Genomic DNA, 27,198 nt, shown 5'->3' with positions numbered 1-27,198 from the left:
GTCAAAGGCATTTTGTCCAATTTACAGTAACTGAGGAAAATAAGGAGTTTCTGGCTTCCTACCAGAAGGCACACAGAATTAATAAGAGTTGGAAAAGATAAGTATTTCAGGAAGAAAACGGGACTTGCATTGTAAATTGATGTTCAAATATAACCGTAATACACACTGACAACAAATTCAAAAAAATGAGCTGTTATTCCCATAGGAATAAGGATAATAGAAAAATTTGCTCATGATGAGAAGCTAAATAAAGCCAAAAGAATTGATTCGAATGTAGAGGTATAATTTATCAACTAGATTAAGTGGACAGGTTAAAACCTTTTTCATTTTTCCATTTACTTGGCTATGCTATTGTCCAAAAGACCTTCCTGCAGTCTCCAAAGATGACTTGTGCCCCCCAAATTCATTATTTAGAAACAGAGAGGTAGACAGTGAGGCCTAAGGGGAAATCAAGATGAATTTATGCTGATGTTTGGGATGACAATCAACAAAAGCCAACACAATCCAGAACAAAGGACCCAAATTCCCAATTTCATTAACCAATTCATACCAGAAAGCGGGAGCCATGCACATCACCCACATCTACTGCACCAAGGACACCGGAGGGCTGAGTATCTTCTGCCAGCTGGCCCAGGTACCTTGCCAGCTTGGATTATTAATCCTGTTGTCATTTTTAAAATAAGAGTGCAACCTCTACCCAGCACAAGGAATTAATGAATGTTTTACTTCTTGACCAAAAGAGCCTGAGCACGGCAAGGAAAGGTTGCTTCATGCAGCTGCAGCATTTGGGGCAAGACATATGGTCTCTTTGTTTTAAACAAATATAAACCCCCAAATTAGCTGTATTTAGAACATGTATATCCAGCTTCCCTTTCCCCCTTTCCCTAACTGCTTAGGAAATGGGCTACTTGGAAGAGGCAAAACCCAAGGAGCAGGGATGTCCCACCCCAGAGCTTTTTGCTATCCACATCTGGGCTTGAGCAATGCAGCAAAATGCTTGACTTCACCTCCCACAGCCACAGCTATTAGGACCTGAGGTTTCTTTTGTTATTTCTTTATGGCAGTTTGCTGGATTTGGGTTTGTTTTAAGAATGTGTGGCAGAGTCTGAGAGATTCCTGAGGGTACTTTCACCTGCTCAGAAATTTCAGTCTTTGCCACTCCAGCTGCCCTCCATCTGCTCCTGATGTGCCCCCATATTGGCACATCAGCAAACTGCTTTTCTCCTGAGTTTTAGAAGAGTGAAAAGCTGCTCAGTCTAAACCAGAAATGTCTGTCTTTAACAATAGCGTTACAAACTATGTCCTTTTTCCCCATGGCAGGAACACTTACCTGTGCTTACAGAAGAGATTACAAACAGAAGAAAAATGAAATTTTCAGCCAGATACTTGGAGGTAGGTAGAGCCATTCTTCAGGACTTTTAATTCTCTGGATGGGTACCTGTGAAGAAAGAATATCAAGCAAATGTCACTTTTTTTTTTTTCCCCAGCTCATGCAAAAACCATTCACTGCACAAAAAAGGTTATATCCAGCTTTATGCCAGGCTGCTTCCTCTCCCATTCAGCTCTATGGCTGAGAACACCTTCACGCCGCTTCAGGACCAGCCCGAACAGAGCAAGAAACCACGGGCAGCTCCTCACCCTTTGTTTGGTTTAGGATAAACCCACTTGGGAATCCAAATAGACACTCAGAAAGCAACCACCAGATGTAACCGAAAACGCCTTAGGAATGCAGTATGAACACATCCAGTGTCAAGGCTCTCTAGGGCTGCATATTCACATGTGCAAAAAAGTAATGAAACACAACAGAGAAGGCGTTTGCAGAGTGACAAATTTTCACGAAGTAACATTTCCATCGTACCTTGCTCCCCCCGTACTACCCACACATTTTTAGCAATGGTGTTTTGTGCACCCCCAAGATAAACCATACTCACACTTCCAATCTGAAGCACTCGGTTTCTTAGATTTCAGATCCAAGAAAACATTGTCTATTTAATGTGCCAGCCCAGAATTTTCTTGCAAAACCAAAAGCTGCTTTTGAAACCAGTCTACCTAATGTTTTTGTTTCTTCACTAGCCAACCCCCAGCAAAAACAAAGAAGCAGTGTCATGAAAGTCAAAGTTAGAATTAATGTGATTCTCTCCAGTGATTGATTCTGCAGCTCTGCCCCATGCTCATGACAATTTATTGACATGTGTATTCACACTGAGGCAAGGACACCCACTTCTGTATTCATAAGGCACTGTTTAAAATTCACATGTAGTCCTCGGAGCCATTAGGTTTTATCATGTAAGCCAGTATCTGAGGAATATCGAAGAAATTTATTTGTAGCTGTCATGTCACATCACAATGATGAAATAGGATAAACATATGCATCGCACAGCTTAGTCAGACGCAAAAAAAGCAATTGAAAAAAACTCCAGGGTGCCCCAGTTTCTTTAGGGCAAAAAACACATGTTATCTTTCATGTCACTTGTTAATATAAAAAGCACAAGAAAAAGATATGCAAGAAGCCAGGATTTAGTCTGGAGCAAATTTTACAGTGTGTATATGCAAAACACATGTTTGTACTTTTCATAAAGGTGATATAGCTCGAAGTACAATGATATGTTCAAACCACATGTAATCCAATGATTGTATTAAAAATAGCATTAGAACCAGATTTGTCAGGAAATATTCCAGCAGGAAAATGCTTGCTTGTTTTGGTATAGTGTATTTGACAGCCATGAGCTCTGGAAACAGCATAGACTCAGGGCTTGGTACAGTCTATCAGGTGCTGAAATGCTGTTACAGAACAGTAGAAAAGAGGAATGCACTTAGTAACGCTATAACTTTGAATGATATACATTATCAGAGAGCAATACCGTCACCATGGAATTTGTGCTAGAACCAGGCTGCACGTGTCTGACATTTTAACAGCATTAACCATCAACATTTGATAAGCCAGGGGTCTTTTAAAGGAACATTATTAAAGGTACGCCCAAAGTACAGCAGTCACCATTAAAATGTCAAGATTTATTAGCGATTATGACACAGCCTAATCTACAAACCCAGTCACTAGATTCTGCTTTAACGATAGAGGGAAAACTAAACAAGTGGTAATACCACAGGATGGTCATTGCAGATAAACAGTGCTTCTTGTAGCGTGGAGACAGCTGTATGTTAGTGTTGCATGAAGCCAGATTCCAACTGGTAAGGTAATGGTCATAAAACACATTCAGATCATATAAGAGTTCACAGAAATAAAAAGAAGGGACTGATTTTTTTGACATGGGAGGGCATGCGTTTGCTGTCCTGTTGCTTCATAGGTAGCAAAGAAATTTCTTTGTTCTGGCCCATTACAAACTCAGAGGAGCGTCTCTGCTCCGTCCAGCTCGTTATCTTGTTTCTGACAGTAACCTGTAGCAAACTGGTAGGAAATTAGTTTAAGAAATTTCACAGCCTTTGCTTTCTTTAGAGCCAAGAACTGCACAGTACTTACCACCAGCTTGTGGAAAATGGCTTCTGGTATTATATCCCCAGTTGCTCATCGGGGACTGCTTCCCTGTTTACATCCATCTTCATTAGCAGAGATCAAAACAAGCAATCGGACACTGGAAATCATGTCATTTTTGGAGGCATCAGCTGTGTGCCAGGCTCCAATGTTTTTGTAGTGTCTGATCTGCTACAGTCCAAAGAATATTCTGCTTATTTTGTGACTGAGGTAGGGTGTTTGATTCGGCTCACAGCGAGCCCGAGTTCATTGCAGTGTTAGGATTAACTGGCACTCAGGTTGGAAAGGCTGAGAGCCGAGAGGGCCAAGAGGATCCGACTCCTCTGATTCAGCTCTGACTAACACACTGCTGGAAAAACGCTGCTCGGAGGATAATCTCAGGAATTTTCCTTCAAAGGCTCTCACTTAAGCATCTTTCCCAAATATTAGACACAAACAGTGACATGTTTGATTTTACTGTTAAATATAAGAGGAGGAAGAGATAGTGACTCTTTTCATTAATGTCTCCTGCTGGAGAGGACTCAGGAGCAGTTATCTCCTGCCAGCCAGCCGTTTCGTTAGCTCAGCGCTCAGAGCCGCGTGGGGATACAGCAATACACCACATCTCACTTGAACAGGCGCCATGTGGCTGACTTCAGCTCTGATGTAACCAGCAATGTCAAGAAATCTCCCCGCAGATTTGGGCACTCTGAGAGCATAAGGGCCATACAAGTGTCCTCCTAAGGCTATCATGTCCAACGTTTCTCAAATACCATCTGTGACTCCTCTCTTGGGTGAGAAAAGCTTTTTCATCTAGCCATTAAAAGCTGCCTGCCAATGGCAAGTGGGACTCATATCCCTGGATCTGGCAAGGCAGACTTTCTGAAATGTTTCCCAGCTGCTGAATCTTTCCAAAAAGTGAACAATAGCAGCAGACAATGCTAAAAGTAGATGCAGGAAACCATTAGTGCTCAGCTGGCTGCTACTGCAGGTGTCAGCAGTGATACTGTACTAGAAAGTGCACTGCATAGACAGGAATCCCTATCCACCACCCTCCCTGCAGTTTTAATGCTGGAGGCAGCACAGAGCAGACAATCCCGAGAGCAAAACGGTGAAGAAATTCTCAGAGGAAGCCGGATCGTCACAGGCATCGTGGTGGGATCACACAGACACCCCAAATCTGAGGGGCAGAGCAGAGTGATCCAGGGCAGCACAGCCCACGGATGAGAAACACACACCAGACTCCGACCTTGACTTGCCACCGTGCACAACTCTGGGCCAACCGCCCAAGCCTGGCGCCAATATTTTCAAAAAGTAACTAACTCCTGATATTGGGTATTTTAAAGTGCTTTTTAAGACTGGCTTGACACACTTTGGAGGATGTACCTTCAGCATCTGCTGAAGATGAGGCTCCTTTCTGGTATGTCAAGTGGGGCATAATGGAAGCCTCAACCATCCATTACAACCACAGCAAAGATGGGAGAAAAGCAGCAGCTACCTGATATCCCCTGAAAAAGATATCAAACAGGAGCAAGAAACCTGATGGCTACTACTGCCCAGCAAGAGAGACCACAGACCTGCGGCAGGGGCAAAGCGGGGATCCGGAGCCGTCCCCAGAGAAGAACAGGCAAAGCTCACATGGAAAAGATGCCTTTTAGCCTGATGGGGAGTGAACTCTCAGCATCAGTTCACAGGTACTAATTTGCACAGGTACTTGAAATGACCCGTGAGTAAAATCTGTGTTCGCCAGGGACCATCTTTGCAAGGTGAGATGCTCCAGGAGACCCCAAGGGGTCAGTGCCAGGGCTGTAGTTCACCCCTCGTGCTCCGGGTGGCCAAACCTGGACTGTCCCGTTGCCACAGCTGATGCTGAGGTTTTAGTGGTTTGATGGTTATGTCTAAAGCCTTGCTGCAGGTTTCCTCATTCGTATGCAAAGAAGCCAACACAGATTTGGAAGCTGATTCCTGAGAGAGGGAGGAGCTGTTTAATTAGCGCCTCTGCTATCTTCTTGCTGACATTGCCTGGCAGCGACTGTCCTCTCACCCCACTCCGGGAATTTTGCATTTTAGCCCCAGCTGGAAAGATGGATTTGAGGAACACATTTGCCTTTCTGACCCGAGGACATGCCAGCTCTTGCTACAGTGACATTCCTGTGCAGGGGGAGCCTTCGCACACCCAGCCACAAGCACAGTGAAAGCCTTCAGACGGCCTTACAAATAAACAAACACATTTCTAGGGATTGCTAATGAAAATGCTTTCTCAGTCCCAGCGCATGACAGCAGCGTAGCTGCCTCTGCTCTTCGTCTTGATCTTGTGCTTGCCACCCAGCCATTAGCTGCTCTTTTTACTAGCAGCTAGAGGAGGATCAAACTCAGGAACAGACTTTACTTCTCAGTGAAATCAATACTGGAGTCAAAAGCAGCAATCTGACTTTTTCCCAATGAACCTTAGTTTCTTATAAATTTATCTCATATCTTTCCCTACAAGGAAGAAGGTTCTGCTCAGGTATTCCATATATAAACATCACTGCAAGTTCCTTGATTCCCGATGTTCATAAAACCAGATTCTGAACAAGGAGCAGGAGTCAGAGGAAAATTTTACGATGAATAAATTAAAGGAAATGAAGGTGTTGTTTGCAAATTTGTTGTAATATTGGCAAACTATTTTGAGACAGAAATAAAAGGGGAAAAAAGAGTTATTCTAAAGCTCTGCTTTTTTTCAGAATTAGCTTTTTTTTTTTTTTTTTTTGAAAAGGCTTACAGACCTTGAAAAGGAAAGGAAGCAATTTTTGGCTCAGCTAAAACAAAATCATTTGCAATTCATAACACTCCACCCATCCGAGGCTGACGGACTCCCAGTTTCACATGCTTTCAAAGTGCTCAGCATTTCACTGAATTAAACCCTTATCGACTGCATGAAGTTTTCAAAGCATCAAAGTGGTGGGAAGCTGAACCCCTTTTTCAGAGGTTCAGGGTGCACTGACTTTGCTGTGCCTGCTGACAGTAACCCAGTGCATAGCCAAGATAATGCTTTCAGGGAGTGCCAGAGCTACTGTGTTCCCACTGCAGAAATGCTCTGGGGATAACCAGGACAGCCGTATATCCTGAATGCATTAGATGTACTGGACGTGCCCGGATTAGCCACAGGTCCACGTGGACATGCACAGTCCATGTGGACTCCAGCATGCGGGTGGAGATCCTCCTGCTCAGGAAATGCCCGGGAGGAATATGACAGCTTCCCACAAACGCAACGCCCACACGACACTTACTTACCCCCACAGCTTCACACACACAGACTTCTGGTGCATGCCAAGTTAGTGGTAGCCTTCAAAAACATCGTCTTGAATGTCCCAAGGGTCTGTGGAGGATGTACCCTCTGCAGAACGTCCCTGGTTTTGAAGCCTTTTTTCCCTCCCAAGGTAAGGAAAGTGTGTGCAGTGGCTGAAGAAGATCACAGCATCCTAAATCCTCTTCAAACTGCTGCTTTTAACTACTCAAATAACTGCATCAGGATGTAAATATTTTTCTTTTTGCTTTTGTGGTACTTTACTGTTTGCATCTGGCTCGCCACGGCTCCACGCCTTCCTCTCCAGGACATTTGCCATTTGCTCTCCTTCTGGGGCGGGAGGAAGAATAGAGATTTTTTCAGAGGTTTAGGCACATTCCTCTCCTTCCTTCACCAGGCTCTTCCTTTGCCAATTGTTTAGTCTCAGCCTGGGGTTAGAGCTCTGCAAAGTTTTATTGGGATCCAGGGTCTGGACCTGTCACAGATTATCAAATAAATCTCCAAGAAGCTAAAAGCTTGCTCTGTAAGTACTTGTTCCAATGCCGGGCTTACACTCACAAGCCAAAATCATCTTGCTTTTCTTCCCTTGCATGGCCTCAGAAATCATAACAATTAGGTACTAATAGGAGTTCAAAAGGACTTCAGGGAGCTCCTTAGAGGGTCAGTCCCCGCCGCTCGGGCTCTTATACCATGTCTCTACTGACGACATCAGCCTCCATCGCTCCCTGCACGGGCCAGCTCAGGCCCATGATGTCCTGTGCATCGCTCTTTATCTTACCTTTACTGAGCAGCATCAGTGATTTCTTCACACTTCCTAGCAAGCCAGGACCTTTCCCCTGGCCAAACCCGACTTGCACCTCTCCTACCTGGTGTGGGGATGGAGCCACAGTCTCCTTCTCTGCCTGTAAATCTTCCAGGTGTCCTCTCACCCCACGTCCAAGGACCACCGGGCAGTACGTGTCTGATAGAGGCAAGCATCCCAGCCAAGGAGTTCAGTCCCCACTCAGAGGCACAATATCAGCTGGCCGGCACACGGATGCCAGAGCGGCTAACTCACCAGGGAGCAAAAGTCTGGCCAAAAAACCACTAACCTTTCCCTGTAGCAAATTGTTTGGCCATTTCTGAGAATTCCAAAGAAACAACAGGACATTACTAACAAAGCCGTCACCTACCTGTTCGAGTAACCCATGTGATAAAGACATGGATAGTCTGAAATTGCCTGCCCCTTCACTGCTGTCACCAAGTAACATCATGTTCCAACCAAAATGAGTCTGTCATCATTTCAGGGTAACTTTGTACTTAAACTGTAGTCAGTGAGGTCATCAGTTGTTTCTCAGTTTGCATACAAAGCTCTGGTTTTGTCTTTACTTCAAAAAGCAGCAGCATAAACAAAAAAAATCAAAGAGAATTAACCACTAATACTGGCAGTATTTCAGTCCTCAATGGGAGCAGAAAGTCAATACAAGCATTGTCTGAAAGGAACGCAAGCCTTTACCCTACGCAGCACATACTTTATCCTGGGTTTTATTCCTGTAGGTCTTTAATTAAATCAGTTGGACAAACATCATTTCACCATTCATTAGCTACAGACAGAAACACATTTATAACTCCTTGTTGCACCCTATATATTCAGTTTGATTAGAAGATATTATCATAAGATCACTGCATGCTTACCAAGCGATGTTACTGAGTTCACCTAAGATACCACAGCAGATGGACACAGATTTTTTAAAAGCGGACATTAAAGGAGGGAAAACAGGACTGAAGGGAGAATTCCCTACCTCTGCTGAAGTTCATCTGTTTCCCTGCATGTTGCTAAAGTTTCCACATCAGATTTCATTTCCAGTCCCTGTGATACTGGAGAGCAGGCTCTTGCCTTTAAAAGTTACCTTTTGATCATAATATTGTAGATATGTTGAAACACTTCTCCTTGGGAAGGGCAGCCCACAGGCTTTTCCTATTCTGCCCTGTGAGGCACTGTTTGAAAAATAAAGCTCTACCACAGTGGGTAAGATGAGAATATATTTATTAGTTATAAAATATACAAGTGAAGACCATCGGTTTGGTACAATCCTGCAAAAACAAGACCAGGTTTTGGTGACAGTGGTGGGCTTTGCCTGGCTGGTGTTGCCCCAGCGATGCTAATCCTGGGGAGCCGCAGCCTCTGCAGATATATGCTCAGAAGAGTGGTTCTGAGAAAAAGCGAATTTTAGCAACACGTCGGCATTAGCTGGACATTGATATTCTTTCAGCTTCAAGGGAACATAATGCTGTAGAGAAGCAGCTTTCTGATAACCAGCATGATTAAGGACTTTAATCCAGGAGGGTTTGGCTTGTCCTTTATAGCCAAGCATGGCAAAACTCCCTGAAAAACAGACACAAAGAGAGTGATCCTCTGGATGGGTCGGTTGACTTACCAGCAACACAGCACGGACTCCCTCCACACATCACAGAAACTTCTTAGCCCTTCTTTTTTCCCTTGGATTAAAACAACAGAACATTTAGGAGAGAAAAAGGGTGATGAAAGAGGGAATGAGCCTCACTGAAGCTGTAACCTCACCGCATCACAGATCTGCAGGTATTTCAATAAGCTAAGAGAGGTTCTCAGATGTCAGTTAGCAGGAATATTGTTTTACTCTTTATTTTTAAATAAGACTGGTACTTTTTCTTATTTGACTACGTGAAAATGGTTAGGCGCTTTGAATCCTTCTTTTATTAGTTTACATCAGTTTCTTCCTGTTATGCCTAAACTATCCCCCATGTCGACTCTGCTCTGGTCCTCTGCTGTCACAAAGTACAAAGGCATTATGTATTCTTCCATTTTAATAATAATGTCTTGTGTTTATATTATGCTTTTCATTGCAAAGACTCCCAAGGCTATTTGCAGCTGGTTGGACTGAGACTATTCCTGTAAACACTTCTGATTTAAATACGGTTTTGCAAAACCAGGCAACAAGACCCTAAATCCTGATCCCGCTGGGATCAAGAGGATCGGGGGTTTTTTGCATTATCTCTGGCAGAAGCAATATGCACTTGGGAGAAATGCTCCAGCCTGCTCTGAAACACAGCCCCCCCAGCACAGCCCAGTCCTGCGTGTGATCACTTTTGGAGCTGTGAAGTCAAATAGTGTGCATACCTGAATCAGCAGGAGAAAGCTCGTGAAGCAGAACATAATTACCCAGACTGGAAATCAGGGCAGACATGTGGGTGAACACCCTTGCCCTTAGGAAAAGCAAAACAGGGGTGGCACGTGATCGGCCAACAGCAGCTTAGTCCCACCGCCAGACACCAGCATCCCACCAAAGTGGCAGGGCAAGGCGATGGCCACCAACTCGCGTGTCCCCAGGACGGTGGTGGCCCTGCTTGCTGCTTTTTGTGCCCCAGGAGCAGTCAGGGCTGGAGGCTGAACCAAGCTCCCAAAACAACCTGGAAGTGCTGCACCCAAGCGAGCAGCACAGGTGGTTCAGGAAACAAAGTTTGACAAAACAAACAAAAAAGATTGCTTTTTAATCAAAAAATTCCTTTCAAAAGTATTCAGGGCTTTGATGAAAGAATGAAGCAATGAAGTTTCAGGACAAAAACAAAAAAGAGAACCTCAAACTTCTGCTTTTAAAAGGGTGAAATAAAAAACAGCTCTTGGGAATCAGGCACCAAAGTGAAATCACTGTCTCTGCTGTAAAGACTATGCTGGCCTCCCCTGGAACAGTCACAGCAATGAGCTTTGAACTTGAACCAGAAACTGATATAAATTTCAGTAAAGCAGTAGGGAAAAAAAAATCCCCAAACCCCCAAGAAAAAAAAGAAGTTGGAAATACAGCCAATTCTCCATCTGATCTCTCCTTGAGAGACTGCAAATGTAATCTGAATCAAGCTTGCTGGTTGTTTTCTTGATTTCCTTATCACTCAAATTATTTATCCAAACCTGGACTCAGTAGCCCCCAGTTTTCCAGTAGGAAACCCAGCATGGATTTCCTAGACCAATGATACCAATGGATTTCTTGCAGCGATCCAAGGTAACACTGTAATAAGAGCTTTCCAAACCTGGTGGTTTCACCTTCCTTCTATCCAAAAAAATAAATAGCTCCTCTTTCATGTCAGGCTATTTTCTTTTTCATCAACCTTTCAGTTTATAATTGTATTTCCTTGCAAAGCAGTTGAATTTTAGAGATGGAATCTTTATCAAATGATTCTTTTTGTTGTTGTTGTTGTTGTTAGAAATACAAGCTGCCTTTAGGATGAAAAATTTGCAGCATGCAGCTCCTCCTTGGAGAAGTAGGGTCAAATCCCCAAAATAACTCTTCTACTTCTCACCATCCCTAAGCCAAGAGGTTTTTACTAGGTTACACTGGCATATTGTGGTAGGAAATATACTGATGGGCATTATATAAGCTAGTGCACATTTTTGGTAGAGAAACACACCAGTAATTCTTAAGCAAAAGAAACATGGTAGAATAAATACATTTACCTTCCTTGTGGAAGACAATAGGCTTTGCTGAACCTAACCTGGTGAAAACAGGCATTTCAGAGCTCCCCACCACCTCTGCAATATCTCTAGAGCACACGAGAACAAGTGATCTGAAAAGAAGGACAGTAATTACTGCATGATTGCAAAATATTACTTCATTAAGATCTGCAAGACATTTAAGGTCTGATTCAGGAAAGTACTTAAGAGCTTGCTTAACTTTAGGAACACGTTTAAATCCCTTTGATTTCAATCACACATAAGCTTTCCTAAGTTTAAGCCTCTATTTAAATGTTCCTAAATTAAACCTGTGCTTCACATGGAATCAAAACAAGCACAAATGACTGTTTGCGAGTGCATCCCTTATGGGAGAGGGACACTCAGCTGCAGAAGAAATTCAGTTCCTTTGCAGTCCTGAGACTCTGAAACCATCTATATCCTGGGTCTGATTTACAATCAAGCTTCAGTCCAGCTTTGGTCCTCATAGATGTGCTTTCAGCCCCCAGTGAATTGTACCTGCAGTGAATTACAGGCACAACTGGTTGCATTTAGCTGAATGCCTAGACTTGCAAAATACACATCCTACCAGAAAATCAAACTGAATGTACAGGCATTGTATGGATATATGTTACTTCATGCACATTTGATACATGTACATACTCATGCATAAATACAGATGTAATAATTCAGGAGTGTTCAAATCTCTGGTCATGAACTGCTCAGAAATGTCTTGGACTGAAAGTCTGTTTTCTGGTTATTTGACCTGCTTCTGCCAGCAGCGAAGAATTTATCTATAAATCTCTGTTGTTCCATGTTTATGTGGCGACACATAAAACCACAAGGAATGTGGGACAGACACAAACAGAGATGATCCAGACCATTGCCAGGACACATGCAAGGTAACAGAGCCCACAGGCAGGCAGGTCTATTCATTGGCTCACCCAAGAAATGTTCTACTGGAAAATCTGGCACAACTAAGATTTTCATCTGTCACAAGAGGCAAAAACAATCAGTAAGAGTAAACAGAAACCAACACGCTTCAGAAATGGAAAACTGAATCACCGGCTGCCAGGAAATTGCTGGACACTGGGATAGGTGCACAGGATTGTAAATGTCATTGCAAGGATCTTATCTACTCCATGCTGGAAAATGAATGGTTAATTTAGAAGGAATTGCCAGTTTTCCAGAAAACCTGTTTCTGTCTGCTCTTATCTGTGCAATCCTGGGAGAGAGAGACGCCGCTTCTCATATTATCTGGGTGATATTTGGGATTTGTACATATTTAATCTGTGCCAGATTTCTTCAGAACACAGGTTTGGTTATGAAAGTAGGTCATTCTCCTTTCTTTGTCTATCAGCCACAGGTTGCTACATGAACTGGGCTCTCAGCAGTTTGCTTACCTCTCTTTTATAAATGTTTGAACATAATCAGTTATTGCACTGGCAGCATTTTCACCAGTAACTGTGTCAAAGTGCCGCCTACTCACGACTGCTCCTGAACATGCATCTAGCACCACGAAGAATATCCCACAGCTATTGAATAGGAAAACTGTGTCATTTATCTGCAACAAAAAACAGAGGTAGGTTTTATGGAGACAGGCTGGGGAGCTTCAGATTCTGATCCTGTTTCTTCATAAAGGAATTACAAGCAAGGGAAATATCAAGGGTGTACACCCTATAATTTTAAATGTATAATTAGTACAGATGAAGTGACATCACTGATAGATGGTCAGTGGCAGGAGGAAGCAAAACCCTTAGTTCTCAATGGGGGACAGAAACATGAGAAATGAGGTCATTGGCATCTTTTGTGTGTTAGGAAAATACATTTGGGAAGCCTAGAATCCTGGGAGTAAAATGCTTAGTTCAGACTTAATACAGTTTTTTTCCATGTGGGGGAAATTCCTGTCACTTGGCAAAGCAGATTTGACCACGGAGCAAGGGAGAGGTGCTGGAACCGCAGATGGGGGAATAGAAGCGACACATAGACTTTTTTTGTTTTCCCTGGAAATGTAAATATCAAAACCAAAATATTCCTTCTTGGTAGGGCTGTCCCAGTGCCTCAGAGATGTTGTAGCACAAGTGGCTCCTACTCTCCTTCTTTCCTATGGTGAGGGCTCCTTCTTCAGGTTACACTCCTCAGGATGTGCCACGATATTTGCTTTTAGAAAGGCAAAGGCTCTCTGAGGTACCCAGCACTGGTGCATCTCCCCACCATCCTAAGGGACAGCCCAGCCTGGGAGGACAACAACGTCCACCAGGGAGAGCAACAGCATACCAGGGTCAGGCTGTCAGAAAGCTGAGCCCAGGATACACAACACACCACTGTAATCCACATAGTCGTCCAAAGCCCACAGGCACCAGGGAGCTCAGATACATGCCATCAGAGACATGTGTATACCTCCAGGGAATATAGGGCCAGACTGAATGAGGGAGCCAAGTGTTAAAAAGTGGCTTCTGCAAGATATCAGAGGATGCTGAATGCAATAGGGGTCAAGGGTAAGGGAAACATGAATGTCTGGGCCATGGGTGGGCAGAGGGGAGTGAGGAGGAGCAAACACAGACGAAATCTTTGGCCTGGTCCTGGCTTTCTCACACTCCTAAGCCTGGGAAGTGTGTCGAAGTCTGGATGCACATGGATTAGAGAGAAACCACCACTGCAAATCAACCTAAACGTGAGCCGCTGGTAAAAGAAACAGCCCTGCTCTGTGTCTTGTCCCTGTCCGCATGCTGCAGACCCACCGAGGAGCCAACACAAGGGCTCACGTGGCCCCACGGGACCTGGAGTGGGGCACCGCTGTACCCACTTCACTCAGTCCCTGGGGAAGCTTGGATTATAAATCTAAAACATTTCTGACTTTTGCATTTCATTCAGCCAAACAAGGACAAAACGTGTGCTTTGGTAGTGGGGGCTCCTCTGCTTCACTTCTTGATTTCCAAACCTCCCGCACCTTTTAAGATTTAGGGTAAGAATCCTCCTTTAGACACTAATCTATATCATTTGCCTAGCCCAGCCTTTACTTCAGCTAGGAGTACATGTGCCGGAAATAAAACTTCCTTTGAAAAACAATACTTTGCATTAAAGCTTTAGAAAAGGCAAAGGAGTTTTGAGGATACTATGCCTGTCCCATGAGTGCTGCACACACACAGGTCTCTGCACTTCGCCGCAGGTGAGGATGCTGCCTCCTGTAACACCTACTTGCTAATGGTTTTGAATAAATTTTTGATGATGCAGCCAGTGCACGTGGCAAGAAACCTTGGCTGCTCGGACTCCTTATGGATGCTGTACCAGGTTTGCTTGGCATTTGTTAGCATTAATTATAATTCAGTAGTACACAGGCATGCAAGCCTGGACAGTGTCCTTGCAAGCATGATTTCAGTCACCCTTCACTGTCTAGACAGACATATAAGGCATGTGCAGGGACAACCTCACAGCTCCAAACCCCTTCAGTAGTGAAATATAGCTATTTTTTATCTTTTAGTGCAATGCCAGCAGCAAAAATCAGAAAAACAAACTTGTTTGTTTTCCCCACATCCTTTGTAAACAATGACTTCTGGTGTGCTTTTTCCCCCCCTTCCTCTACATTAGAGTGGTGGTGTTAATTCTTCTTCTGAGGTGATGAAAGGCCTTCTTTTTCCCTAAGGGCTCAAATCCTCATCTGAATAGAATACGAACTCCCAGTGACTTTAATGGAGTTAATTGTAAGGGAGAACAATGCACTTGCCTCTTCCAGGGGAACTTCCCATTTCCTTCCGCCAAGGCTCAGCAAGATTTTGCAGTAACCTTCCTTGGAGATAAAGTTTCCCCTGTTTAATCACCATTTCAAATGCGGTAAAACACAACATACCTTAATGAACGCTGATGTCAAGTGGTTTTGTACGTCCGCCCTGCCGAGAGACTGGATCTGGATCCTTATATACTTGACTGATGGTGTGCTAGTGATAGCAAGCTGCAATTACACCAGAGACAGAAACTTAAAAACTGGCTTGCTAACTGGTTTCCATCAACAAAATGACACCAGGTACCAATGCTCATATATATGATCACAAAACTTTCAGAATTCTTTTTTCAAACTGTGATCCTGGTTCACCAGTAAGCGTTCATTATTAAGACACCATATATCAAAGGATCACGGCAGTGCTGGTTGGAGGGGACCTCTGATGGTCACTCTGTCACTAAGCAAGTTTAAAAGTTGAATATGAATTTCATATATTTTGCCTGGCTATAAACTCAAGTGCAGATCTGTATGAGCCTGAAACAATTCTACAGGATTTAGAGTGGGGTGAATTTACAGTAAACGAGGAGAGAACCTGGCTCTAATTTTCCAGTAATTCCTATTAACCAGAATTACTTCCCAGTTTGAAATTCAGCAGCAATGTCATACTTTGGAATTCAAAGCTAATTCAATATCTGAGCCTTCTCAAGAGTCCTTTTTTCTTGTTTAAAAGAAAGAAATGGGGAAAAAAGGTGCAATGAATGGGCATTCACATGCTTCCAGTTGGGCAATTTCTTTGAGGCTGTCTTTGAAGCACAGTACAAAAAGCTGCAGAAATTCAGAGCAAACCCCTTCCCTCTCCACAGGTTACATGATGCTGGGCAGATTCACAAGTGGGAATTCCCTATGGCTTTTCCTTATACGCTGTGAAAATTAATTGACCTCATGTGGCGGCACATACACTGCATAACCTCAGATGCTGTTTCATGCAGCGGGTACCTGTGGGGCCCCACACGCCCTGCACGGCGCAGCCGGGTGCTGGGACATGGGGCGCTGGGCAGCTGCTGGCCTCTCCGGGAAGGGGTTTGGGTCACAGCTCCAGGTGTCCCCTGGGTACATATGCGCCATGATTTTAACACGTTCGCAGCCTTGCTGAGAGCAGTAACTGTGCCCTTTCCGAGCTTCGTGGGCTTGCAGGTGAACAAATAGGTACCTACAAATGAGAGCAAACAGAGGGATCAGAGCCACCGCGTGCTTAGAGGACGGGCTGAGCAGAGGCAGGATCTGCACTTGCTAAATTGCATTATCCCTCACATAGCCCAAAACAACTCTGTCTTAGACTGGTGTAATATGGCACACCCGTTGCAAAATGGGTCCTGCAAGGATGCAGGTCGAGCTCCCCTCTCATCCTGGCATGACACGACCTGCAGCACTTGCAGCCCGTACGCCCAAGCCAGCTGCCTTTCCAGGCAAGCATCGTGTGGGGCAGACACCCCCTCCAGCCCCAGGCACCCGGCACTGTCCCCAGGTATGGTGGCATCCCACCAGGGAAAGAGCAGCAGCAGTGCTCGGGCTGTTGTGCAGGAAGAGACAGGCTTGCCTGGAAATATCAGCATCTCCCCTCCAGCTCTCTGCATTGCACTGTCTTGTCCCGCAGGCAGAGCTTAGCCCTAGGCATGCATGACAAAAGCTCGAAGGCAGCCAGGTCTTCTGGCCTTTGGAGTTAATTTTTTCTTTTCTAGCTGTTCTAAGTATGTTTTCAATCGTGTCCATTCTGCAATTCAGGCTGAGGAAATTATATAAACAGCTCGGTTCAGCTCCAGGATCAAAAAGATACATGAGATTTAAAGGGATTTTTCATTCTATTTCTTTTAAAACTAAATATTTGTTTCTATTTGTCTGGAAGAAGGAATGAGTAAGCTTGGTTCCTTTCCAAGGAACCAGCATGTGGGGTTAAAAAAAGAAGGGGAAACATCTCACTCATTATGAAATAAAGTCTAAAAAACAACAACAGGAAAAGAAAAAAGCCAATCCCATAACTTCTGTACTCTGAAAGGCTAAAAAAAATCACTGCTGAATTAAACAGAGAACCAAAAGGCTGATACTGCCAGAATTAAGTTAGGTTAGACCCATCAAGCTGCATGTACCAGGTCCAGGTGGCTGCTGGCAGCTAATGGCTTTTCCCCCACAGACCCACACGTGTAACCGTTTTCCCCGCTATTCAGTAGTAAACAACCTGTTTACAGAATTTGGGCAACTTTTTTTTTGTTTTCCAAAAAAAAGAAAAGAAGGATTAATTAGCAAATTGTTATTTCACAATTCCTATGCTGAGAGAGACCTGGCCATCAGCAAGGAGCCTGGTTAGCAGGGAAGGCATTCCGGGATTCGATTGCTCATGTGTTATGGTTAAATGAATAAACATATCTCATCTTGTTTTCAAATCTGGCATTTGTGGATTGATTCCTGAAGTAGCTACTTAGTCAGGTGAAGCATCATGGGACCAATGGTTAGACCACAAAACACTTTTTTCCTCCCTAACTATTTTAGCTGACTGAGAAACACGGTTTCGTAATATGTTTTTTTAACCAAAGGTGTCCTAGAGTCTTACAAAGATAGTGCAAGATCTCTAGGACTTTCTTCATGCCTTCAAAATAAGAGATGTACTATGGTGTTCTCCTTTTTTCACAAAAATCTGATTTTTAGACTGTGATGATTTTAGAAATCTCTCTTCATGGGAATATGAAGAAGTTGAAACTTCCCAAACTATCTTAGTGTTGGAGCTCATTGCCACGGCCCTTTGGGGTGCAATGGATTTTAACAAATATTTACACCGCACCCACACCTGCAGCAATCTGAGCAGCAGGGATGCCACAAAGGAGCTAAGTCCAGCCAAGAAATCGGCCATTTTCTTAACAGCGATGCAAATCGTTGCTCGGTGATACAGATATAGACCTACCCCAGGTACTCCAGCTGTAACTCCATTTTGACCTGAAATCAGTGAAAAGACCACGCAAGATGGATGGGCCTGAATTTTAACTATGAGAAAGGGAAAGGAGGTGCTGGGGTTGGTAAGAGAAAGACCCCAAGGGTTTGCTGCTCATTCAGGGGGAATGCAGGGCTCACCCGGATGCTCTGTCGAAGTAGAAAAGCCGCTCCCCGGTCCCGTTGAGAGCGCTGGCCCGGGAAGGAGCGGCGAGGTAGTGCTTTACACTGTGCACCGTCCCTGTCCGTCGCTGGTAGATATCCGCCATCACCTGGAAAACGGCTGCCCTGGGGTAGCAGAGGGCGACATGCAGCCAGTCTCCTCTGTCGGCAAAAAGGGGAGGCAGGGGGAAAGAGAGAATATGCACTTAAGGGCTTGAGTACAAGAGAGATGGTCTGCAGCCAGGAGTACAGTCTTCAGGGGAAAACAAAGAAATGTCCTTTGAGGTTCTCTTCCTCCTTTAAAAAAACACAACAAATCCTCAAAGCCAAAGAAAATCAAATTTTTTTGCTTTGTCTGGAAACAACGGCTGCTTACTATGAAGGTCTGATCCAGGGACCCCGGCTGACCTCAGAGGACTTTGAGTCAGGTGCCAGGATGGCTTAAAACCAGAGATTTTCTCTTCCTTGCCCCATAAGGCTGAGGTACAACCAGCCACATACCCACTCGCGTCTCCTGAGGCAGCCAGGGCTTGTTTCAGTTCATCCAGAGCTGCTGCAGGAGAGGGAACCGGCATCCAGCAGACATTTCACCGGGGGCACGGATTCAGGAATTAGAAAGTAATCTCTGACTTGAACCAGAGCCACAGTCTAAAGAGACCTGCTTCCTCCACTTTACAGCAAAGTTTATTATTATGGTTTCCATTAAAATCTCCCTCTCCAGGGCTCTTTCTTCAATGTCAGTTTAGAGTAACTAAGGGTAAAGTTAAATCATCTTTTAACTCTTGTCTACCACAATTTCGGCACACACATTTACAAAAAAATTGCCCCCACGGCTTTCCTTTATCCTGTGATTCACATTGCCACCCTCATGGAGAGAAAAACTGGCTCCAAGCTAGAAACCTTTGTTACAAGACTCAGAGCCAAAAGATGCAGCTACGGTGCAATTCGGATACTGATGGGAAGGATCTTCTGCAAAAGATCCCGACACCTTTTCCTGTCTGTGGGATGCACTTGTACTGTGCAAAGCAGAAAGCCACAAGAAGTTTACACTTGAAAAGAAAAACTGAATCGCAAGACAATTAGCTTAATTTTTTTTTTTTTCCTTTCCACCCTCTGAAGTGGCTCAGTGTGCCCCACCAAAGTGCCTGAACCACTACTGTGGTTAGCTTTCCTTATATTACCAAAACCATCCAGGCTTTAAATGTAGTCTTTCAACTACCTGGCTTCCTGGTTAAAATGTGAGAATACAAATTTGCCTTAGAGAAAGACAAATACCACTTTCATCGGCTGTCTTTCTGGGTCTTACAAAGCTCAGGAAGACAAAGTTTCTCCAAAGCCTCCCCTGAAATGACCTGCCACCCATCCCTGCCTGCAGAGCGATAAATGGGGGGGAAACCGCTTTGATTTGGAGAAATCTGGGAATTTGCATGCCTAGACCTCTACTTTGCATTACACATGGAGAGCACAAAAGCAAAGCTATTTCAGTCTTTTTCTGGTTTTCTCGTTAAAACAAAACAAAACTATCTACAGGGTGGAAGAGGGGACAGGCTGTTCTAGAATAATAAATCAAAGCCGCACAAAGACCCATCAGCTTAAGCCAGATACTGCCCTCTAGATTTTAACCAACTCCAGCTGTGTCATAACACAGGACAGCTAGAAAACGGATATATTTTCAGATGATTTGGCCTCTGACTAGAGGAAATGAAAGAAATGCACCAGAGCCATATTTGTGGAATATTTTTAGGACAGAGTCCCAAGACATTTGGCTGTTTCATAAGGGTGATTTGCATTGCGTTAGCACATTTCATCCCCTGAAGACACCATCACAAAAAGGGCTTGTCATCTCCCTCAGATGCAGGGAACCAGCTTTGGTGCTGTGCTACACTGGCTGCCACCTCCCCAGGGAACAAGAAAGGCACTAGAAAACGAAACCGGAGGGTGAAAGAAAAAAACAAAAAGCGTGAAAAAAACCACAGCTGTGACTGTCTTGAGTAGCCGGGGCATTTGGGAATATGAGTGCTAGAGTCTAGCGTGCACGTGAGCAGGCTGAGTGAAACGTGGAAATAAATTATATCAAGATTGAAAAGATCAAATGAAAAGCACCTACTTTGGAGTTTGTGGAGGAAGAGATGGAAATAAGTACATTCCCACAACAAAGGGCTTGGGAGGAGATGTGAGAAGGGAAGGTATTAGAAGTTATCCTTTATGTAAATATAGGAAAGAATAAGGCAGTTATTTTCTCTTTAATTTAGCAGTATTTTAGCAACTTCCTATTTAGATCTTTACTTCAGTTCTGTTTCTTCAGCTTGTACAAAATCCACCGTAAACCCTCCCAAATACCTGGCTGTGTGGCTGAACTGGGCTGCACCATCTCCTTGAAAACCAAAGCAAGAAACACCAGCACTGCTGCAGGACGGTCCACAGGACTCTGCCTTGCAGCTGGCCCATGGATGGGGGTTAGATACCTGTTCTCCAGCCCTTGCCAAAACCGAGGAAGAAATGCAACCTCAGGCAACAAGCAGTAATTGGGCATGGGACATCTTGGACATTGCAGTCGAAGTAAACCAGATGTGTGTGTGCCTTCCTCAGACACTGCGCTGGCCACTGAGGACCTCCTGGCTGGGTCTCCAGTGTAGGAAGCCTTCCTCTTTTTCAGAGTGCTCAATAAACTGTGGCTCCTGCTTTATTTCTCTGCTGAAACCTCTCAATTCTGTCTTATTTACCAGCTGCTACTCTGGGGTGAATATTTGCAGGCAGAATAAGAAAAATTTGAACCAGCCTAAATATCTTGTAGGGCATTAAGTCCTCGTTCTGCCACTCTCAGTACTGGCACATCAGCTGGGATCTTCCCAGGTGCCCCGGAGGCTTAGGGACACATGCAGCACTAGCAAGAAGAGAAAACACTGAATTCATAGCAGATTCCAAATTATGAATTCAGAGTAATTTCAGACCCCTGCCTGAATGCTGTGGGAACATCTGTAGCTTTAGACACTTTTATGCTTAAAGACCAGCACAAGCAAAGGGGAAAAAATCATTTAAAACACAAGGGGTAGAAGTCAGACTACCAATAAACAAAATGCTGTCCAATGTAGCAATACACGGGGCTTGTTTTTTTTAACTTTCATTCTTAGGAGTTTCTTGCAAGAGAAACCAATAAAAATATTCTCAGGTGGAAAGTCTGACTTTGGAATTAGCTGTCAGTTTAAGTGAAAGTCATATTAACATGTGTAGGAAGTGAGCTGTTTAAGAAATTTTCACCCCAAAACTAAGTAACTGTGTTCACAATCTTTTCTAGTGATAAAGTTGAGTTCATTTTATAAGTAAGGAACATTCTTCTTTCTTTTTTTGATTCTTGTTCTTAATCAGGCCAAGATTTTCCTATGTGTTTTTACCAAAAAAAAAAAAAAAGTCATTTGAAGGAGAAAATCTAAATATGCACTAGCAAAAAGTCAGTGTTTAGTGGGTCCTAACAGTTTCAAACACCACTTGGAAAATTTTTGAGAGTCTGCCGACACCAGCATGTATAAAACCTGACACTTCTGCCCCTCTGTTACTGTCATTCAACAATCCCCACAGTGCATTTCATGCATTTTTATGAATGTATTTAGCCTGTTTATTTCCTTTTGGAAATGGCTGGATGAAACAAACCCAAGAACCCTTTCTTTTTTCACCAGGATATTGGCATTTGCAGTTCTGGCTCATTCAGGTGACACAAAAACATCAGACAAAGTGTTAAAAAAGTATTGTTATGTTTTGGCAATAAGCAGGCTTCCTGGGATAAGCAACAGCAAAAAAGGACAAGGGAAAGGCAAAAAACGCAAGCAAGAGGTTTCCTGTTCTTGGACATGTGGTAGATAGAGATCTGCACGTACACACATACATACCTCATTTACAACCCCCAGAACACCCCCCCAGTTCAACCCCAAACTCCCAAAGGCAAAGCCACTCAGAGAAACGTGATCAAGCAGGCGAAGGAGGGGAGACTTTTGCGAGTGGTGGGATGTAAAGTGAGTCATGTAACTTGGAGATGAGGTTTGGCTGGCGTAAACATGGAAAGAGTGCATGTCTGGGACTCTCACCGCCTGGGACAGGACAAATAACACTTGTTCAATATTGTGAACGTGTCCCTTGACTACATCAGACGGAGTATCAGTCCTGGGCAAATGGGTATGATCTAGTGCTGGGGTTGCTGGTTATGCTGGATGTCAATCCCAGCTGTATTTTAGCAAAGGGAATGTCTAAACTGATGATATTATTCTAGAAAACAGTTCCACCATGTTTATTGACATGGCGTGTCACGTAGCTGATGACCATGGAAGTGCACAGTCCAAATCCTGATCTCACTGATGAAAATCTGGGGTAAGCTAATGAGGGAATGCCATAGAGTGCAACTAAAAATTACTTATTTTTTCCTTGGGCTCGAAAAAACAAGAGACTTCTATCCAGTGAGTCAGTCTCCCCCAACTGTTATTACTCCTGTTTAAAAACAACCCCTCTGACATTTTGGTCAACATCTACGTGAGCTGAACTTTCAAAGGGAGTGAGACAACTGGGAATTTGAAACTTTCCTGTTCATAACATGGGAACCAAGCAGAAATCTCCACATGCTGCTTTGGTAAGTTTGTGTCTCTCACAGGCTGAATTTTGAACTTTAAAAGACAAAAAAGCAAAACCACCATTCAGCCTCCAACCCATCCCAAGAACAAATCACGGGAGGTCAATGTTCCTTGCCCTCAATCAGGATACAGCTGGTTTTCTCTCCAAAAATGTCTCCCAACCTCACACCAATCTGCCCAGCACCAGGCTGAATCTACTCTGGCACAAAACCTGCTTTCAGGACAAGCCACCTCCTCTTCAGCCAGCACCACTGGTAGGGAAAATGCAGTGAGAAATACCCACACATCTCAAAGGTGCTGAGAAGAGTGGAGAAAGGACTGCAAGGAACCTGGCCACATCCTTACCACTTTCTCCCAGTTCAAGCTCTTTTCCTTGAACACACATTTCCCACCAGCTCCCTGCAGCTGTCGCTCGCTCCTTCTCTTTTTCTAGATATCATTTTAACTTTCTGCCTTCAGCTCAAGTCCATTAAACACATCCAAAACCCCCACAATGACAAACACAGCTACTGGGCGAACATCCAGCAATTTTTTTCAGGACCTTGTTATTAAGGATAGACTCTTCTGGAAGACAGCTTGCTGTGGGGATAGTAACAAGTTAGGTATGTGTTTAGCTAACTAGAGTTGTGTGTATTGGGATTTAAATGCCTTTCCTAAATGTTGCCGTTTAGGAAATGACATTAAAAATTCAAAAGCACAAGCCATCTCTTAATATAAAGTAAAATTTTTGGTTTTACCCATGTGCCTCCTTAGGCAAAAAGAATGATTTTTGCTTTCGTGAAGCTCAACAAATTATAGAAGGGATCCTGCCCTGAGGTACACTTCTGCTGATACTCATGAAACAGGGTCTGACTCAGCCAGTATTTGGCTCACAGACAATTGTATTCAAGCAGAAATAAGAACTTCCTGCATTTAAATACAGTACATCATCTTATCAGCTTTTTTCCCACCCTACATGCTTTCATGGAGGAATCACATCCCAATTCAATTTGTATCTTTTTTAGTGCCTTCCCAAGTACTCTATTGCTGACTGTTGTGTATTTTGTATTTTCCTGCTGCTGTGCCTCAAGATGCATGTCAGGTCAGGAGAGGCTGGTGGCTCTGAGGAGCCCCAAGCCCCCCTCGATGGGCCAGGAGAAGGGTGAAAGCAAGGAAAAACCTTCAGGTTTCATGTGCCAGGCTTCAAAGTGACAAGCAGCCTGTTTTGCCACAGCCATCTGGGGACAATCTGATGCTCAGATTGCTCTAATTCATGCTGTAAAATGATCAGCTCAGGAAGGACGTCTCTCCTCAGTCACCTTGCTAATCCCGGCCGCTGCCACCGGGCCAGCTGCAAGCACAAGCCGTGGAGGACAGAGAGTAGCAAGGGATGTAGGCGGGGAGGCAAAGACGGGGCTTTAGGATCACTCGAACATGAGGATGTCAGCACCCGCTTTGGCCCAGCTGTACTAAAACAGTGCAATCTGCAACCTGGTGTTCTGGCAAATGTTTTAGCTTCTTTCCAATTTTGAAAAAAAGTACCTTGTGGCTTTCATCCATGGGTTGACCTGTGGGTAATTTAAGGGATTTAAATAGACAGAAGGGAATGCAAATGTATCTGCTGACTTCTGTGTTGTGTGGATGATTAACTCTGAATTACAGATGTTATCAGGAGGGGCAGGCTATGAAACCCAAGTAGCACTTTATTATTATTATTGGAAATAGTGCTGGTGTTACTTGTATTACATCCAGATCTGGGGGATCGAGGTCAGAACTCATGTGCATACAAGAACAAGCAGTCACAGCCTTAAACTGTTAGCTCCACTTTGAAATACTAATTTTGCCTTCCTGTGCATTTATCAATCTTGGAAGCAGGAGGAAAAGCTCATTTAGAACTAATCTGAAAAAGAAACAATTTCGGAAATATCCATAAACTGGGCAAGTCTGCAACAAGCACATTCTAGCCTTGTCTCGTTATCTTTCTTTTCCTCCAGACCTTATCACCGCTAAGGAATTTAATCGCAAAAATGACAAGTAGTCGAAAGTATGAATCAGACTGGCACTGAATAAGAAGCCGTAGGAAAAACACCTACCTACACAACCCTGACAAATACAAATATAACGAGTCCCCCAGAGTCTCAGTGCAGAAATGGGCTGGATAAGTTTGCTTGCAGTGAAATCTCCACCTTTGCAACCTTTCCAGGTTGCAGCATCCTGGAGGCTTCATATCACCCAGCGTCCAAAGGCTCCACTTTTTTTAATAAAGAATTTGGACACGAGCTCATTCCAGGCTCTTGAATTTTCAGATAATTAAGATTATTCACTAGTGAATATGAAAACAAGCCCTAATGCAGAACTCCAGCCTAGCAAATACAGGAGTTGAGCAGTGCACCTGTGCCCATCCCTGCACAAACACCGCAGCAGGGGAAAAGCTAGACACGTGCCCAAGCACACACACAGACATCTGCCCTTTTGCTTGCTGTTGACAAGAAATTTGGCCCTCCCTGCCAATTTTTTTTTTTTTTAAAGGCTCTCATAAAGGTCCAACTCCTGCAGCAAGGCACCAAAGAACATTAATATTATGAGCCTCACTGTACCCCTCCAGGTGAAGCTAAGAGGGTGCCAATGAAGAGAGCCTGGGGGACGCTGCCCGGCACTGTCCTTGGAGCCAGCATCTGTCAAGAGAGGTGCACTACAAAGGAAAGCCCCTGCTAGCAGGACTGTGGCAATCTACCCACAAAAAATACCTTCTTTATACTATTAGCTGCTCACACTTCCCTGAATTCTTTCTGTCGAACCACAGCAGAGAGCCCTAATAAGGGAAAACCCTTCCCTCTGAGCCTTAACAGGGCGAGTATAGAGATATTTGCCTGTGCTCATTAAAAACAAGGAATGTTTAATCTAATTGCCACTGCCTTTCAGGCTGCTTCAGCAACACAACTTATTACACTATACTTCAGATATGTGCTTTGAGGAGATTTAATTCTTATCTCTAGATGTGCTGATAGCACAAAGAAGCCTGGCTGATTTACTGAACAGCACTGTGCCTTTGATAATAGTATTTGCCTTAGCTTCTTCTGTGATTAGAAAATTTGCACAGGCACAAAGCCTAGGCCATTAAATTGAAGGACTTCACTTCTCAATTTGCTTACTGTATGAAGTGCCAATCTTTGTACTGTTTTCCAGCACCTGAAAGGAGGCTCTTACTCACAACCAAATAAAGTTTTCCATTCTCTCCTCCTGGCTTACCAGCCTCTCCCCCATTTTTAACAAGCTTGATGCTCTCTGCGGGCCTTTGTGCTTCAGGACAGTAGTTTTGTGGAAAGCCCTTAACTCAGTCTTACAGATAATTCTCATACTTCAGTGAAGCGGAAAAAAAAAAAAAAAAAAAAAGAAAACATATAAACAACTCTGAGGGGGTGGAAACCGCTCCAACAAAGAGATGAAGCCCATGGAGAAGGGGTCTGAGTCTCCATTCATGAAGGTTTCGCACACGCTTTATGCCCAATGAGAGCGATCCTCAGCAGATCTAGACTGGCTCTAGAGCACACTTCATTCCTGGTCATTAAAATTCCAGCTGACGCTCTCCTTCTGTTCACTTGCCAAAACATTCAGAAGTTACTTGTCCTGCATTACCTCTTTCCAGAAGCATCGATACCCAGCCACCTTCTCATCCTTACAGGGAAACTCCCAGCCATTAGACAGACAACCCTACATATAGCTTAAAAAGGCACTTCTGCTGAGACAGCTATGTTCCCCAGCACCCTGAAAACACAGCCTGCGGGTCTGCTCCATGGCTTTTTATTTGCCCATCAGTCAGCTAGCGACACAGCTACCCTGACAAATGCGAACAAGTACATCTCTTATGGGAAGGGAAGTTGGCGTGCATTAAACAGCTCATTTGCACCACGTGGCCACGGATGGCAGGACGTGGAGACACAGCAGTTTTGTCTGGTTCAGCTAAGTATTTTGATGGAAGTGAAGAAACTGAAGAATTACTCTAAACATGGTTTGAATCAGTGCGAGGAAGACACAAGTACTGCAGCAACCCTTCAGGTGCCCATGATAGAAGGAAAAAGATCTGCTCAGTGACTATGCCCAAACTGGTGTCCTCCTCCACGGAGTAAACCCACCCAAGTGGTGCCTCTGAACTCACCGGACAAGATTCACAGCTTGCAGAAAGCAGCACTGCCAATTTCAGCTGTCATGTGAATTCATCCCAACCAGCTCCTGCCCACCCCAGGAATCTGGACGTTCCAGTCTTTTAATAGACGTCTGGACTGGCCTGACTTCTATTGGGTCTTTCTGCAGTGCTTCAGAGGCAGGGAAAGTGTTAATCGTGCAAGCATTCAACATCAGTGCTGTGCCTGACCTCCCCAGAAATCCAAATTGTGGTACACATCTCCCTGTCAAATTCCTTATTTCCCCTCTGACCTTCCTTTAGCCAATGTAGAGCAAATCACTCCAGAAGCATGAGGGCTGTCTAGCTGCAAAGGCAGCATCCCAGATATTTCTATCCATCATTTTACA

General features: G+C 44.0%; 2 protein-coding genes across 4 annotated transcripts in view; both read right to left on the bottom strand.

Annotated features, from left to right (window-relative positions):
* CEMIP (cell migration inducing hyaluronidase 1) overlaps positions 1–27,198 on the bottom strand; it is a 116,630-nt gene that overhangs the window by 56,592 nt on the left and 32,840 nt on the right. For all 3 annotated transcript variants that reach the window (XM_052806975.1, XM_052806974.1, XM_052806973.1), the window contains exon 2: positions 1,331–1,438. In XM_052806975.1, coding sequence (XP_052662935.1) covers positions 1,331–1,406 — 76 coding nt within the window. In that variant the 5' untranslated portion in view covers positions 1,407–1,438. The remainder of the gene's footprint in view (positions 1–1,330; positions 1,439–27,198) is intronic.
* LOC128150630 (cell surface hyaluronidase-like) overlaps positions 8,765–27,198 on the bottom strand; it is a 55,858-nt gene continuing 37,424 nt past the window's right edge. Inside the window, exons 18-23 of the mRNA XM_052806983.1 lie at positions 18,053–18,235; positions 15,929–16,142; positions 15,062–15,163; positions 12,618–12,778; positions 11,221–11,330; positions 8,765–9,120 (exon numbers count right to left, since the gene is read on the bottom strand). Of these exons, the coding sequence (XP_052662943.1) occupies positions 8,897–9,120; positions 11,221–11,330; positions 12,618–12,778; positions 15,062–15,163; positions 15,929–16,142; positions 18,053–18,235 (994 nt within the window). The 3' untranslated portion in view covers positions 8,765–8,896. The remainder of the gene's footprint in view (positions 9,121–11,220; positions 11,331–12,617; positions 12,779–15,061; positions 15,164–15,928; positions 16,143–18,052; positions 18,236–27,198) is intronic.

Source organism: Harpia harpyja, chromosome 14 (assembly GCF_026419915.1).
Source record: "Harpia harpyja isolate bHarHar1 chromosome 14, bHarHar1 primary haplotype, whole genome shotgun sequence".
Taxonomy (NCBI): domain Eukaryota; kingdom Metazoa; phylum Chordata; class Aves; order Accipitriformes; family Accipitridae; genus Harpia; species Harpia harpyja.
Note: the sequence above shows the minus strand (reverse complement) of the source record. Positions and strands in the feature narration are given on the sequence as shown.